This window comes from Salmo salar, chromosome 16 (genome assembly GCF_965601325.2).
Source record: "Salmo salar chromosome 16, fSalSal1, whole genome shotgun sequence".
Lineage (NCBI taxonomy): Eukaryota > Metazoa > Chordata > Actinopteri > Salmoniformes > Salmonidae > Salmo > Salmo salar.
This window is the reverse complement of record NC_138306.1, coordinates 92615056-92632500: the sequence shown is the minus strand read 5'-3', so window position 1 is coordinate 92632500 and position 17445 is coordinate 92615056. Positions and strand designations below refer to the sequence as shown.

The following is a 17445-nucleotide window of genomic DNA, read 5'->3' as shown; positions in this document are numbered from 1 at the left end:
GTTGCGATAAAACTGCACATTTTAGTGACCTTTTATTGGCCCCAGCACAAGGTGCTTTTTAATCAGCTTGTTGATATGCCACACCTGTCAGGTGGATGGATTATCTTGGCGAAGGAGAAATGCTCTCTAACAGGAATGTAGACATATTTGTGCACAACATTTTGAGAGAAATAAGCTTTCATCTGTAGGGAAGATTTCTGGGATTTTTTTAATTTCTGCTCATGAAACATGGGACCAACACTTTACATGTTGCGTTTATATTTTTGTTCAGTGTGTCGATCGATCGTGCGTTCGGGAAAGTATTCAGACCCCTTCCCATTTTCCACATTTTATGTTTGTCTTATTCTAAAATGGATTAAATACTAAATACTAATATTTAAAAAAATCACACTGACAAAGCAAAAGCAGGTTTTTAGATATTTTTGCAAAGGAATCAAATATAAATACCTTATTTATGTAAGTATTCAGACACTTTGCTATGAGACTAGAAGTTGAGCTCAGGTGCATCCTGTTTCCATTGATCATCCTTGAGATGTTTCTAGAACTTGGTTGGAGTCCACCTGTGGTAAATTTAAATTGATTGGACATGATTTGGAAAGGCACGCACCTGTCTATATAAGCTCCCACAGTTGACAGTGCATGTCAGAACAAAAACCAAGCCATGAGGTGGAAGGAATTGTTTATGAAGATCTCTGAAAACACCATTGTGTCGAGGCACAGATCTGGGGAAGGGGACCAACAAAAGGTCTGCAGTCATTGAAGGTCCCCATGACCACAGGAGGCCTTCATTATTAAATGGAACAAGTTTGAAGGCTCAAGAAGTCTCGAGGCTGTAATCGCTGCCAGAATTGCTTCAACAAAGTACTGTGTAAAGAGTCTGAATACTTATGTAAATGTGATATTTCCATTTTAGAATAAGGCTGTAACGTAATAAAGTGGGAAAAAGTCGAAATACTTTACGTATTGTTATTTATTTTTACATTTTGGTCTTAGGCGTCCCGAAAATACTCTATAGCAGAAAGATCCCTGAGAGAGGGAGGGAAAGAAAGAGAGACAGGGAGATGTTTTCTTTGTTCCAATCAGAAGAGAGAGAGACGGGGAGATGTTTTCTTTGTTCCAATCAGAAGAGAGAGAGACGGGGAGATGTTTTCTTTGTTCCAATCAGAAGAGAGAGAGACAGGGAGATGTTTTCTTTGTTCCAATCAGAAGAGAGAGAGACGGGGAGATGTTTTCTTTGTTCCAATCAGAAGAGAGAGAGACGGGGAGATGTTTTCTTTGTTCCAATCAGAAGAGAGAGAGACGGGGAGATGTTTTCTTTGTTCCAATCAGAAGAGAGAGAGACGGGGAGATGTTTTCTTTGTTCCAATCAGAAGAGAGAGAGACGGGGAGATGTTTTCTTTGTTCCAATCAGAAGAGAGAGAGACAGGGAGATGTTTTCTTTGTTCCAATCAGAAGAGAGAGAGACGGGGAGATGTTTTCTTTGTTCCAATCAGAAGAGAGAGAGACGGGGAGATGTTTTCTTTGTTCCAATCAGAAGAGAGAGAGACGGGGAGATGTTTTCTTTGTTCCAATCAGAAGAGAGAGAGACGGGGAGATGTTTTCTTTGTTCCAATCAGAAGAGAGAGAGACGGGGAGATGTTTTCTTTGTTCCAATCAGAAGAGAGAGAGACGGGGAGATGTTTTCTTTGTTCCAATCAGAAGAGAGAGAGACGGGGAGATGTTTTCTTTGTTCCAATCAGAAGAGAGAGAGACGGGGAGATGTTTTCTTTGTTCCAATCAGAAGAGAGAGAGACGGGGAGATGTTTTCTTTGTTCCAATCAGAAGAGAGAGAGACGGGGAGATGTTTTCTTTGTTCCAATCAGAAGAGAGAGAGACGGGGAGATGTTTTCTTTGTTCCAATCAAAAATAGCAGACTGAACCTCTGGTCTCCATTGACCACCAGCCATACAGTCCGACTGGTTTGGTCCAGTCTCCATCCAACCCCATTATTCAACACCGTCCCCTCACTGATTCTGTGGATTCATTTTGAGGTACTCTGAAAATAAGACCGAACAGCAACAAACATCCAAGATGAAGGAAGAGGGGGGGAAAGGGTAATGCATTATTATATGAACTGTATGAACAAATAGTCATAAAAAATGAACTTGAAACAGACAAATATTCTAACAGCTTGTGAAATAACTATTTGAATATCTAATGGGTATAACGTTTGCAGTGTGTTTTGTTCTGGAGGATATTTTTCCAACTCTTACTGATTGCCAGTTGTTCCAATATGAAATGCCATTTTGTAAAATAATGTATTAATTACGCAGTAACTCTTGCTGAACACAACACCAATTTGCATCTGCTAACAGGACAGGGTTTTAGAGTAGTTTTAACTGCTAACAGGACAGGGTTTTAGAGTAGTTTTAACTGCTAACAGGACAGGGTTTTAGGTAGTTTTAACTGCTAACAGGACAGGGTTTCAGGTAGTTTTAACTGCTAACAGGACAGGGTTTTAGAGTAGTTTTTAACTGCTAACAGGACAGGGTTTCAGTAGTAGTTTTAACTGCTAACAGGACAGGGTTTCAGTAGTTTTAACTGCTAACAGGACAGGGTTTCAGTAGTTTTAGCTGCTAACAGGACAGGGTTTCAGTAGTAGTTTTTAACTGCTAACAGGACAGGGTTTCAGTAGTAGTTTTAACTGCTAACAGGACAGGGTTTCAGTAGTTTTAACTGCTAACAGGACAGGGTTTTAGAGTAGTTTTAACTGCTAACAGGACAGGGTTTCAGTAGTTTTAACTGCTAACAGGACAGGGTTTCAGTAGTTTTAACTGCTAACAGGACAGGGTTTCAGTAGTTTTAACTGCTAACAGGACAGGGTTTCAGTAGTTTTAACTGCTAACAGGACAGGGTTTTAGAGTAGTTTTAACTGCTAACAGGACAGGGTTTTAGTAGTTTTAACTGCTAACAGGACAGGGTTTCAGTAGTTTTAACTGCTAACAGGACAGGGTTTCAGTAGTTTTAACTGCTAACAGGACAGGGTTTCAGTAGTTTTAACTGCTAACAGGACAGGGTTTCAGTAGTTTTAACTGCTAACAGGACAGGGTTTCAGTAGTTTTAACTGCTAACAGGACAGGGTTTCAGTAGTTTTAACTGCTAACAGGACAGGGTTTCAGTAGTTTTAACTGCTAACAGGACAGGGTTTCAGTAGTTTTAACTGCTAACAGGACAGGGTTTCAGTAGTTTTTAGTAGTTTTGGTTTGTCATGCGGAATACACATACAGGGTAATACGTGTGATCTCTTAGCCTGCGTCCCTAGTGGCCCGCTATTCACTATATAGTGTATATAATTCACCAGTGGACCAGAGACTGGTTTATAGTAGAGCACTGGGTAGGGAATAGGGTTCCAGTTTGGACGATCTCTTGGTGTTTCTGTGGCTTGGAGAGAGAAGATTTACATATTTAACGTTAGCGTTTAACCTCTACAGGATTGGTATTGCTCCTGGGCTTGAATAATACATTATGGCCTTTCTCTTTCATTTCAAAGATGATACATTTTTTTTAAATAAAGCTTGTTTTTTCATTGTATTTTCTTCTACCAGATCTATTGTGTTATATTCTCCTACATTAGATTCACATTTCCACAAACTTCAAAGTGTTTCCTTTCGAATGGGCAGTTAGATTTGGGTCATTTTAGGCGAAAATTGAAAATAAAGGATCCGATCCTGAAGGGAACACATTCCGGAGAGAATGTCATGCTCAATATTTGTTGAGGAAAAAATGTTTTGTATGAATTGTTTCTGGGTGTTTCTGGGTGTTTTGTAAGTGTGTGTGTTTTAATTTGGATAGTTTTTGTTGTAGGGGTTTGTCTGTGTCTGTTTGTCCTTGTGTCTGGTTGTTTGTGTGTCCTTTGAAAATCCTGTATTAATCCTGTGTCCTCTTCTCTCCTCCCTCCTCTCCTCCCTCCTCTCACTCCCTCCTCTCCTCCTCTCCTCTCCTCTCTCCTCTCCTCCCTCCTTTCCTCCCTCCTTTCCTCCCTCCTCTCACCACTCCTCTCTTCTCACCACTCCTCTCTTCTCACCACTCTCCCTCCTCTCCTCTCACCACTCCTCTCCTCCTCTCACCACTCCTCCCTCCTCTCCTCTCACCACTCCTCCCTCCTCTCCTCCCTCCTCTCCTCCCTCCTCTCCTCTCTCCTCTCCTCTCCTCTCTCCTCCCTCCTCTCCTCTCACCTCCCTCCTCTCCTCTCACCTCTCCTCTCCTCTCCTCTCTCTCGTCTCCTCTCCTCCCTCCTCTCTCTCCTCCCTCCTCTCCTCCTCTCCTCTCCTCTCCTCTCCTCCCTCCTCTCCTCTCCTCTCACCACTCTCCTCTCCTCTCCTCTCCCCCCCTCCAGGGCAGTGTCTGTAGCAGTCATCAGATTTCCCCTCAGGAGTTCCTGGTGGAGCTGAAGTCAGGGGTGACTGAGGAACGCCTCATGGCCTGTCTGGACTCTCTCCGTGTCTCCCTCACCAGCAACCCTGTCAGGTAGGACACACACACATGTTCAACCCTGTCAGGTAGGACACACACACATGTTCAACCCTGTCAGGTAGGACACACACACATGTTCAACCCTGTCAGGTAGGACACACACACATGTTCAACCCTGTCAGGTAGGACACACACTTGTTCAACCCTGTCAGGTAGGACACACACACATGTTCAACCCTGTCAGGTAGGACACACACACTTGTTCAACCCTGTCAGGTAGGACACACACACATGTTCAACCCTGTCAGGTAGGACACACACTTGTTCAACCCTGTCAGGTAGGACACACACACTTGTTCAACCCTGTCAGGTAGGACACACACACATGTTCAACCCTGTCAGGTAGGACACACACACATGTTTAACCCTGTCAGGTAGGACACACACACTTGTTCAACCCTGTCAGGTAGGACACACACACTTGTTCAACCCTGTCAGGTAGGACACACACACTTGTTCAACCCTGTCAGGTAGGACACACACACTTGTTCAACCCTGTCAGGTGGGACACACACACTTGTTCAACCCTGTCAGGTGGGACACACACACTTGTTCAACCCTGTCAGGTAGGACACACACACTTGTTCAACCCTGTCAGGTAGGACACACACACTTGTTCAACCCTGTCAGGTAGGACACACACACATGTTTAACCCTGTCAGGTAGGACACACACTTGTTCAACCCTGTCAGGTAGGACACACACACTTGTTCAACCCTGTCAGGTAGGACACACACACATGTTCAACCCTGTCAGGTGGGACACACACACTTGTTCAACCCTGTCAGGTAGGACACACACACATGTTTAACCCTGTCAGGTAGGACACACACTTGTTCAACCCTGTCAGGTAGGACACACACACTTGTTCAACCCTGTCAGGTAGGACACACACACTTGTTCAACCGCTGTCAGGTACGGACACACACACATGTTCAACCCTGGGTCAGGCCTTCCTTATCTCACTACTCGTCCTGGACTCTGGACTGACCTGATCTCAGTACTTCCTGGGTCTGGACGGGCCTGATCTCAATACTTCCTGGGTCTGGACTGACCTGATCTCAGTACTTCCTGGTTCTGGACTGACCTGATCTCAGTACTTCCTGGGTCTGGACTGACCTGATCTCAGTACTTCCTGGGTCTGGACTGACCTGATCTCAGTACTTCCTGGGTCTGGACTGACCTGATCTCAGTACTTCCTGGGTCTGGACTGACCTGTGTCCTCCAACCACAGCTTGTATTTTAACTACTGTAGCCCACCTGTAAAGGCTAATTGCCCACCTGTAAAGGCTAATTGCCCACCTGTACAGGCTAATAGCCCACCTGTACAGGCTAATTGCCCACCTGTAAAGGCTAATTGCCCACCTGTAAAGGCTAATTGCCCACCTGTAAAGGCTAATAGCCCACCTGTAAAGGCTAATAGCCCACCTGTAAAGGCTAATAGCCCACCTGTAAAGGCTAATAGCCCACCTGTAAAGGCTAATAGCCCACCTGTAAAGGCTAATAGCCCACCTGTAAAGGCTAATAGCCCACCTGTACAGGCTAATAGCCCACCTGTACAGGCTAATTGCCCACCTGTAAAGGCTAATAGCCCACCTGTACAGGCTAATTGGCCACCTGTAAAGGCTAATAGCCCACCTGTAAAGGCTAATAGCCCACCTGTAAAGGCTAATTGCCCACCTGTAAAGGCTAATAGCCCACCTGTAAAGGCTAATTGCCCACTTTCTTTCCCCTTACAATGTCCCCCCCCCCCCATATGTCTCTGTACCTCCCGAGTGGCACAGCGGTCTAAGGCACTGCATCTCAGTGCTAGAGGCGTCACTACAGACCCTGGTTCGATCCCGGGATGTATCACAACCGGCCGTGATCGGAGGTCCCATAGGGCGGTGCACAATTTGGCCCAGCGTCGTCCGGGTTAGGGGAGGGTTTGTCCCGGGGTAGGCCGTCATCGTAAAATAAGAATTTGTTTTCAATTGACTTGTCTAGTGAAATAAAAAAATGAAACTCCCCCTCTCTCCCCCCTTCTCCGCCAGCCTCCCCCTCCCTCCCCCATGGTGTCGGGGTTCAGAGCAGAGCAACACACCATGCTGGGACTCATTAATATGTATTACATCTCCAGCAGCACTGCCCCAGGTCTCCTCCTCTTCCCCCCCCCCCTCCGCCTTTTTTAATTGTTTGATGCCTATCGTGAAGAGCGTCCCACTGCTTCCCCGCTCCTGTATCACAAACATGACACAACTCTCAGCAGGAGGGCCTCCGCCGCAGCCCGCCCAGCAACCGTAAATACGTTTTGGAATAATGAAATAATAGGTGATATTTTTCCTCCTGTTTGTTGCCGTTGGTTGCAGGCTCCTGGTACCTGTTTAATGCAGTGCACACAGAGAAGGAGAGCTGCAGGCAGTGGAAGGGGGAGTAGACCACTGTATTAAAATACATGTTGATCACCTTATAACACCAAGCATTTTAAATGGGGCTTTTTTATTTATTTACCTGTCTCCTTGCAGAGTCCTTTGGTTCTGTAGCTGTCAGCGGTTCATTAATGGTTCTGACCTGTTACTCCACTGGAGGGTTCTGACCTGTTATCCCGCTGTAGGGTTCTGACCTGTTACCCCGCTGTAGGGTTCTGACCTGTTACCCCGCTGTAGGGTTCTGACCTGTTACCCCGCTGTAGGGTTCTGACCTGTTACCCCGCTGTAGGGTTCTGACCTGTTACCCCACGCTGGAGGTTTCTGACCTGTTACCCCGCTGTAGGGTTCTGACCTGTTATCCCGCTGTAGGGTTCTGACCTGTTACCCCGCTGTAGGGTTCTGACCTGTTACCCCGCTGTAGGGTTCTGACCTGTTACCCCGCTGTAGGGTTCTGACCTGTTACCCCGCTGTAGGGTTCTGACCTGTTACCCCGCTGTAGGGTTCTGACCTGTTACCCCGCTGTAGGGTTCTGACCTGTTACCCCGCTGGAGGGTTCTGACCTGTTACCCCGCTGGAGGGTTCTGACCTGTTACCCCGCTGTAGGGTTCTGACCTGTTACCCCGCTGTAGGGTTCTGACCTGTTACCCCGCTGTAGGGTTCTGACCTGTTACCCCGCTGGAGGGTTCTGACCTGTTACCCCGCTGGAGGGTTCTGACCTGTTACCCCGCTGGAGGGTTCTGACCTGTTACCCCACGCTGTAGGGTTCTGACCTGTTACCCCGCTGGAGGGTTCTGACCTGTTACCCCGCTGGAGGGTTCTGACCTGTTACCACGCTGTAGGGTTCTGACCTGTTACCCCACGCTGGAGGGTTCTGACCTGTTACCCCGCTGGAGGGTTCTGACCTGTTACCCCACGCTGTAGGGTTCTGACCTGTTACCCCACGCTGGAGGGTTCTGACCTGTTACCCCGCTGGAGGGTTCTGACCTGTTACCCCGCTGGAGGGTTCTGACCTGTTACCCCGCTGGAGGGTTCTGACCTGTTACCCCGCTGTAGGGTTCTGACCTGTTACCACGCTGGAGGGTTCTGACCTGTTACCCCGCTGTAGGGTTCTGACCTGTTACCCCGCTGGAGGGTTCTGACCTGTTACCCCGCTGGAGGGTTCTGACCTGTTACCCCGCTGGAGGGTTCTGACCTGTTACCCCGCTGTAGGGTTCTGACCTGTTACCCCGCTGGAGGGTTCTGACCTGTTACCCCGCTGTAGGGTTCTGACCTGTTACCCCGCTGGAGGGTTCTGACCTGTTACCCCGCTGTAGGGTCCTGACCTGTTACCCCGCTGTAGGGTCCTGACCTGGAGGCATGATTTTTACGACTCCTTCTAATCTAGACTATGAGGCTCACAATGCTTCTTTAATAGTAATCTAAAGACAATATTTCTTTACTCGTCTAAAAAAAACGTTACTTTTTCTATTCCAAAGTGGCATTACTGTTGCTAAGTGACCGCAGGGAAATGTACTAATTTAAAAAGTTTAGATTGTGTATCAAAATGACCCTGAGAGAGAGAGAGCGTTTGATTGCAATACACATCATTGTGCCCCTGAGGTTTCTGTGCTGCTCTACCAAGGTGTCTCTTCAGTCTAGGACTGATGAGTATGCGTGCTCATAAACCTATTACCCCCCCAGTTAAAGTTGATTCCAACACATGCAGTTCACTACGTTTTCAATTTATTAAAGACTGTTGTCTATTATAGACCTTAAACATCAACTGCTAGAAGAGGGGAGGGGGGAGAGAGGGGGGAGGGGGGAGAGAGGGGGGAGGAGGGGGAGAGAGGGGAGGGGAGAGACGGAAGGAGGATTGTAAACAGGTTTCACCGTGTCTGTAGTCTTTATTGGTGGAATTCGGAAAATGTCATGAATTCCATTAGTTAATGGATGGAAAGGCGGGAGAGAGGACTCTGTCGCTGTCTACCGATGTGGACGGAACAATCATCCAACACCGTGTCCCTTCCAGCCTCCTTTTGCGTCCCAAATGGCATCCTATCCCCTATGTAGTGCACTAGTTTTGACCAGGGCCATGTGGGAATAGGCTGCCATTTGGGATGCGGGTCTTCTGTACTGCGTCAGTCATTTATTATTATTCAGACACAGATCCAGTTTTACCTCTTTAGCCTAAAGTACACTTGATGAAAAGTAATGGAATTATTGAAACTTTTTATTCAGCCGTGGCGTCGCATCTCACGAACGGGACGGACAAGATTCCGTTGTTCCTCTTTTTAAAGTGAAGATCTCTTTATTAGTCAATTGCACACAAGGTCCAATCTGAAATTTGACTTCCTCTTTTAACCCAACCAGCCTCTTGAGATTGGTTTGCATTAGAATATTGTTCCACCATGGCTGGTTATGCTAATAACATTAGATATTATTTGTTATTTTCACATTGTCTACAGTAAGATTTTGTCCCTGCTATTTGCTCAGGCTGTACTGAAAAGACCACCCTTTCTGCTACGGCAGATCCTTCCCTTTAAAAGATATAGATATCCCTTTAAAAGATATAGATATCCCTTTAAAAGATATAGATATCCCTTTAAAAGATATAGATATCCCTTTAAAAGATATAGATATCCCTTTAAAAGGTATAGATATCCCTTTAAAAGATATAGATATCCCTTTAAAAGATATAGATATCCCTTTAAAATGTATAGATATCCCTTTAAAATGTATAGATATCCCTTTAAAATATATAGATATCCCTTTAAAAGATATAGATATCCCTTTAAAAGATATAGATATCCCTTTAAAAGATATAGATATCCCTTTAAAAGCTATAGATATCCCTTTAACAGATATAGCGTCCACTAGTACCATACGTTGTTTCTATTGTGATATTGTGGCGGGTTCCAGTGGAGGAGGAGGGAAGGAAAGAATCAATATTGTATTCAGCCCGGCGGTGGGCAGTTCATTACTTTAAATGGAGTGTGGATGTGTTGTTACCAGGCTGCTATTAGCTGTCATTAATCAGAGTTTTCCTTTAGCACCTATGTGGGCACAGCACCGTGGAGGTCTGCTGGGAACAGTAGATACCTGGCTGATTAGACTGTGGAGGTCTGCTGGGAACAGTAGATACCTGGCTGATTAGACTGTGGAGGTCTGCTGGGAACAGTAGATACCTGGCTGATTAGACTGTGGAGGTCTGCTGGGAACAGTAGATACCTGGCTGATTAGACTGACAGAGACATGGATAAATCATGTAGGACTCATTACTGCCCTTGCGGCCCAAATGACACCCTATTCCCTACATAGTGCACTACTTTTAACTTTTGAGGGTGCCATTTGGGATGCACATACTGTAGGCTGATGAGCTGGGAGGACGGGGAGGAGACGGAGCGGGGACAAGACGGAGCGGGAAGGACAGGGAGGAGCGGGGACAGACGGAGCGGGAAGGACAGGGAGGAGCGGGGACGAGGGAGCGGGAGGCGGGGGAGCGGGAGAGCGGAGCGGGGACGAGACGGAGGACGGGGAGGAGACGGAGCGGGGAGGACGGGGAGGAGACGGAGCGGGGACGAGACGGAGCAGGGAGGACGGGGAGGAGACGGAGCGGGGAGGACGGGGAGGAGACGGAGCGGGGACGAGACGGAGCAGGGAGGACGGGGAGGAGACGGAGCGGGGAGGAGACAGAGGAGACGGAGCGGGGAGGACGGGGAGGAGACGGAGCAGGGAGGAGCAGGGAGGACGGGGGGAGGGAGGGGGACGGAGCGGGGAGGAGACGGAGGAGACGGAGCGGGGAGGACAGCTACAGGGAGGAAAGTCATGATCCTAGGAGACTGTACTATTCATTAGTCCCATGTTGCCGTCCTGTATGAAGTCAAGTCTAAACTCCCACAAGCCTCACAAGACTAAAGCTGAAGGTAGCCGGGTACCAGTTTAAAAAAGAAAATGAATGGAAGTTTACATACACTTAGGTTGGCGTCATTAAAACTCGTTTTTAAACCACTCCACACATTTCTTGTTAACAAACTATAGTTTTGGCAAGTCGGTTAGGACATCTACTGTGTGCATGACACAAGTCATTTTTCCAACAATTGTTTACAGACAGATTATTTCACTTATAATTCACTGTATCACAATTCCAGTGGGTCAGAAGTTTACATACACTAAGTTGACTGTGCCTTTAAACAGCTTGGAAAATTCCAGAAAATTATGTCATGGCTTTAGAAGCTTCTGATGGGCTAATTGACATCATTTGAGTCAATTGGAGGTGTACTCAAGGCCTACCTTCAAACTCAGTGCCTCTTTACTTGACATGGGAAAATCAAAAGAAAAGAAATTGTAAACATCCACAAGTCTGGTTCATCCTTGGGAGCAATTTCCAAACGCCTGAAGGTACCACGTTCATCTGTACAAACAATAGTACGCAAGTATAAACACCATGGGATCACGCAGCCGTCATACCGCTCAGGAAGGAGACTCGTTCTGTCTCCTAGAGATGAACGTACTGTGGTGCGAAAAGTGCAAAGGACCTTGTGAAGATGCTGGAGGAAACGGGTACAAAAGTATCTATATCCACAGTAAAACAAGTCCTATATCGACATAACCTGAAAGGCCGCTCAGCAAGGAAGAAGCCACTGCTCTAAAACCGCCATAAAAAAAGCCAGACTACGGTTTGCAACTGCACATGGGGACAAAGATCGTGCTTTTTGGAGAAATGTCAAGGAATTTTTAGTAGGATTAAATGTCAGGAATTGTGAAAAACTGAGTTTACATACACCTTCGCCAAATACATTTAAACTTCTGACTTCAGCTGTACATGGAGATAGTTTAGTGCCTAAAATAAGGGGTTAAATAGTTTCCTGATCTTTCTAATCTCAGATCTATATGACAGACACTTCAGAGTAGTGAAACGTTCTATTAGATCACACTGCGTTCTCTATCAGAAACAGAGCAGCCTTTTCCTTTTGATGATAATGGTTATATGATCCCTTAAAACAAACGGGGACAATCAGGCTTGTTTACATTGGGGCTGGGTGATGTGGCCAAAATATCATATCACCATATTTGTTGACGTTATTTGAGGTTGTAGAATAATGAAGGTTATAAATATGTATTATAAGTAGTGCATGACCCTATAGTGACATCACATCCTGTTTTTAACGGGGCTTTGTCCATTCTGATTGGAAGTTTCATTGAACAATATAAAACAATCAAAAGGTGGAATATAGGTGGGCACGTTGAATACAGTGTTTGACATGACGACAAATGAAAAAGCCAGGGAGTGGACATTGTGACAGGGTAGGAACCAAAGTGTTGGTCAGAATTGTTTCTCCCCCAGTGGACCCTAATTAATCTTTCATTAAATATTCATGCTTGGCTTTATTCTGTGTGATTTTTAGAATCTACTGTTGCACAAACACCATGCACCAGTGCTGGTATCAGGCTTTATTGGCTAGCTATCTACGTTTGTGCTAAGTACCATTAGCTAGCCAGCTAACTAGCCATTAACATTAGCGGCAAACGCGTTTCATTTTAGCCACAACTTGCTAAGAAAAGACAAACTAGCAGTTTGCAGACAGTAAGATACACAAAATATTAGTGTGATTATGAAACGCTAGTGGATTTCTATTAAAAAGCAATGTGGAAAGCTGCATCGTTGTCGCAGACTGACCCTGCAGACTGACCCTGCAGACTGATAGTGCAGACTGATAGCGCAGACTGATAGCGCAGACTAATAGCGCAGACTGACCCTGCAGACTGATAGTGCAGACTGATAGTGCAAACTGACCCTGCAGACTGATAGTGCAGACTGATAGTGCAGACTGACCCTGCAGACTGATAGTGCAGACTGACCGTGCAGACTGTCCCTGCAGCATTGACCGTGCAGACTGTCCCTGCAGACTGACCGTGCAGACTGTCCCTGCAGACTGACCGTGCAGACTGTCCCTGCAGACTGACCGTGCAGACTGTCCCTGCAGACTGACCGTGCAGACTGTCCCTGCAGACTGACCGTGCAGACTGTCCCTGCAGCATTGACCGTGCAGACTGTCCCTGCAGACTGACCGTGCAGACTGTCCCTGCAGACTGACCGTGCAGACTGTCCCTGCAGCATTGACCGTGCAGACTGTCCCTGCAGCATTGACCGTGCAGACTGTCCCTGCAGCATTGACCGTGCAGACTGTCCCTGCAGCATTGACCGTGCAGACTGACCCTGCAGCATTGACCGTGCAGACTGTCCCTGCAGACTGACCGTGCAGACTGTCCCTGCAGACTGACCGTGCAGACTGTCCCTGCAGCATTGACCGTGCAGACTGTCCCTGCAGACTGACCGTGCAGACTGTCCCTGCAGACTGACCGTGCAGACTGTCTTTGCCGCATTGACCGTGCAGACTGACCGTGCAGACTGTCTTTGCCGCATTGACCGTGCAGACTGTCCCTGCCGCATTGACCGTGCAGACTGTCCCTGCCGCATTGACCGTGCAGACTGACCATGCAGACTGACCGTGCAGACTGTCTTTGCTGCATTAACCGTGCAGACTGTCTTTGCCGCATTGACCGTGCAGACTGACCGTGCAGACTGTCTTTGCCGCATTGACCGTGCAGACTGTCCCTGCAGCATTGACCGTGCAGACTGTCCCTGCCGCATTGACCGTGCAGACTGACCATGCAGACTGACCGTGCAGACTGTCTTTGCCGCATTGACCGTGCAGACTGTCCCTGCCGCATTGACCATGCAGACTGACCGTGCAGACTGTCTTTGCCGCATTGACCGTGCAGACTGTCCCTGCCGCATTGACCATGCAGACTGACTGTGCAGACTGTCGCTGCAGCATTGACCTTGCAGACTGACCGTGCAGACTGTCCCTGCCGCATTGACCGTGCAGACTGACCGTGCAGACTGACCCTGACGGTTGTTGTTGTTGACTTGTGGTTGCTCAGTGACAGGGCGGGGCTTGATGTGTGTGGAAGGAGAGTGGGTGAGAGACGACAGGGTGAGAGACGACAGGGTGAGAGACGACAGGGTGAGAGACGACAGGGTGAGAGACGACTGGGTGAGAGACGACAGGGTGAGAGACGACAGGGTGAGAGACGACTGGGTGAGAGACGACTGGGTTAGAGACGACTGGGTGAGAGACGACAGGGTGAGAGACGACAGGGTGAGAGACGACAGGGTGAGAGACGACAGGGTGAGAGACGACAGGGTGAGAGACGACAGGGTGAGAGACGACTGGGTGAGAGACGACAGGGTGAGAGACGACTGGGTGAGAGACGACAGGGTGAGAGACGACAGGGTGAGAGACGACAGGGTGAGAGACGACTGGAGTAGGAAATGGAGTAGACTATAAAACATGTAGGCTCAGCGTTAGTAAAAGCTCTTGGTCAGTTTACATAGTGATGCCATCTCGCCACCATTCCACTAACACCACTCTCTGATGTGATTTGGTTTTGCTCGTTATAGATGGAAGCAGACTGGCGGATTCTGTGTAGCAAGGCTTCTGACCAGTGGTATTCCATTGTGAATTTCTTCTTCCTCATCTTCCTTAGTTAGTTAGATGTTTTGTGTGGCTTGTTAGTCTGAACTGTGTCTCGTAGCCTCAGGCAAGTTCAGTCTTTAATGCAAACGTCAAGATGTTTCCTGGTGAATAGTGGAGTCCTACAACTACGCTTCTACTTATGTATGACTCTTAGACAGTTGGGCAGATTCTTCTCAGAATATTCAATAGGTTCGTCTGGTACTATTGATTTATATCTCAATCTGTTTACTTGTTTACTGCAGAGAAAATGTTTTCCTATGAAATGCGTTTTAGCAACGTTAAAATATCGGGCTGACCCTATTTTAGTCGACTGGTCGATATTGTTTGGTCCATAGGCTGTTGATCGACCGAGAATTCTTCAGGTCGAGCAGTAGCATATGATGGGGTACGAGACCGCTGTCTGATTGGCTCCTGTCTGAGCGGACTGATCCATTGTGGAGGCCGTGGGGATGGCCCTGTCCATGAGTCTAAGACCGCTGTCTGATTGGCTCCTGTCTGAGCGGACTGATCCATTGTGGAGGCCGTGGGGATGGCACAGTCCATCAGTTTATAAGACCGCTGTCTGATTGGCTCCTGTCTGAGTGGACTGATCCATTGTGGAGGCCGTGGGGATGGCACAGTCCATCAGTTTATAAGACCGCTGTCTGATTGGCTCCTGTCTGAGTGGACTGATCCATTGTGGAGGTCGTGGGGATGGCACAGTCCATCAGTCTAAGACATGTACTACTGAAATTGTATATGGTGATATTACATAACAACAATGGTGCAACACTAATACAAACAATATTATTTTATAACAAATGTGCTTTCTCCAGCGTTGGATAGTGGTCGCTGTCCGCGGTTCTGAAACACACGAGTTCGCTGTTGAATTGATGCCTTTTTCCTAGAGACCGTGTTGCTATGAGCATATTATCAAAGTTAATCAGCATATTGGTGTTGAGAACAATGTGGCGGAGGAAGCAGCAGAATGAGATGAGGAAACGCTCTTTGCCTTATTGTCAAAGAAAAGTGAGAAGTTCGAAAATGTGAATTAGGTCTATAATCATCAGCCTGTTCAATGTGCCTGACTTTATAAATCATCCATATAGATCTACAGAAATAAGACAGATCCTGCTTCTGTTGCCTGGTTGAGTGTTTCTTTAATAGCAGCAAGCCTCAAGCAACGAAATGTCAGTTAAACAACTTCACAAATCCGTCTTTAATCTTTTGCTTTGCTGTGATAAAGGCTTCACATGTTTTCCCATTAGAACAGCTTTCCTCCTATTGTTTATCATCCATTGAGTGTTTACACTGTTCCAAATGGTCAGAAACATTATATTTATAATAATAACCCTCCTTTTTCCTTGACCTGCTTCTTATTGTTGTTATTATTATTGTCATTATGATCATTATAATAATAATTAATTTTATTATCATTAGTAGGCGTCGTATAGCAGCCTCGTATGACCACCATTGAGTTGTTGGCCTAAGAGCACATCCTGTTTAGTCTGAATACCGTAACTTACTGAGGACTATATTTCTATACTTCTATAGGCTACTGTATCAACCAATCAGTCATTCGATCATGTCATCACACAGCCTACGAGTCGTTCATGATGTGAAATGCAATCAAGCATTTTTTTTGTTTTAAAATAACAAAGCGACCATTTTAATAATTAGCATTAACAAATAAATAGGCCTAAAACGTTCCATTTCGGAAATTGCATTCACAAATGAATCCGACTGTTTTTAGTCTTTGCTGTAATTAAGGCGTTACCAAAAAAAACCCGTTACAACAGAATCTCTGGTACGCTTATAATTAATTTAGTGTCGTTTGTATTGTTCCAAGTGATCAGAAAACGTCTATTGGTAATCTAACAACACCTGTTTAACACACAATATACAGTGGGGGGAAAAGTATTTGATCCCCTGCTGATTTTGTACGTTTGCCCAGTTACGAAGAAAGGATCAGTCTATAATTTTAACGGTAGATTTATTTGAACAGTGAGAGACAGAATAACAACAAAAATATCCAGAAAAACGCATGTCAAAAATGTTATAAATTGATTTGCATTTTAATGAGGGAAATAAGTATTTGACCCCTCTGCAAAACATGACTTAGTACTTGGTGGCAAACCCCTTGTTGGCAATCACAGAGGTCAGACGTTTCTTGTAGTTGGCCACCAGGTTTGCACACATCTCAGGAGGGATTTTGTCCCACTCCTCTTTGCAGATCTTCTCCAAGTCATTAAGGTTTCGAGGCTGACGTTTGGCAACTCGAACCTTCAGCTCCCTCCACAGATTTTCTATGGGATTAAGGTCTGGAGACTGGCTAGGCCACTCCAGGACCTTAATGTGCTTCTTCTTGAGCCACTCCTTTGTTGCCTTGGCCGTGTGTTTTGGGTCATTGTCATGCTGGAATACCCATCCACGACCCATTTTCAATGCCCTGGCTGAGGGAAGGAGGTTCTCACCCAAGATTTGACAGTACATGACCCCGTCAAATGATGTGGTGAAGTTGTCCTGTCCCCTTAGCAGAAAAACACCCCCAAAGCATAATGTTTCCACCTCCATGTATGACGGTGGGGATGGTGTTCTTGGGGTCATAGGCAGCATTCCTCCTCCTCCAAACATGGCGAGTTGAGTTGATGCCAAAGAGCTCCATTTTGGTCTCATCAGACCACAACACTTTCACCAGTTGTCCTCTGAATCATTCAGATGTTCATTGGCAAACTTCAGACGGGCATGTATATGTGCTTTGTTGAGCAGGGGGACCTTGCGGGCACTGCAGGATTTCAGTCCTTCATGGCGTAGTGTGTTACCAATTGTTTTCTTGGTGACAATGGTCCCAGCTGCCTTGAGATCATTGACAAGATCCTCCCGTGTAATTCTGGGCTGATTCCTCCCCGTTCTCATGATCATTGCAACTCCACGAGGTGAGATCTTGCATGGAGCCCCAGGCCGAGGGAGATTGACAGTTCTTTTGTGTTTCTTCCATTTGCGAATAATCGCACCAAATGTTGTCA

The 17445-nt window shown here is 46.5% G+C and overlaps 1 protein-coding gene across 1 annotated transcript in view; it reads left to right on the top strand.

Moving 5' to 3' along the window:
* The window catches only part of LOC106574944 (protein diaphanous homolog 3), a 676792-nt gene that overhangs the window by 147313 nt on the left and 512034 nt on the right, over positions 1 to 17445 (top strand). The window contains exon 5 of the mRNA XM_082963180.1: positions 4376 to 4506. Within this exon, the coding sequence (XP_082819306.1) occupies positions 4376 to 4506 (131 nt within the window). The remainder of the gene's footprint in view (positions 1 to 4375; positions 4507 to 17445) is intronic.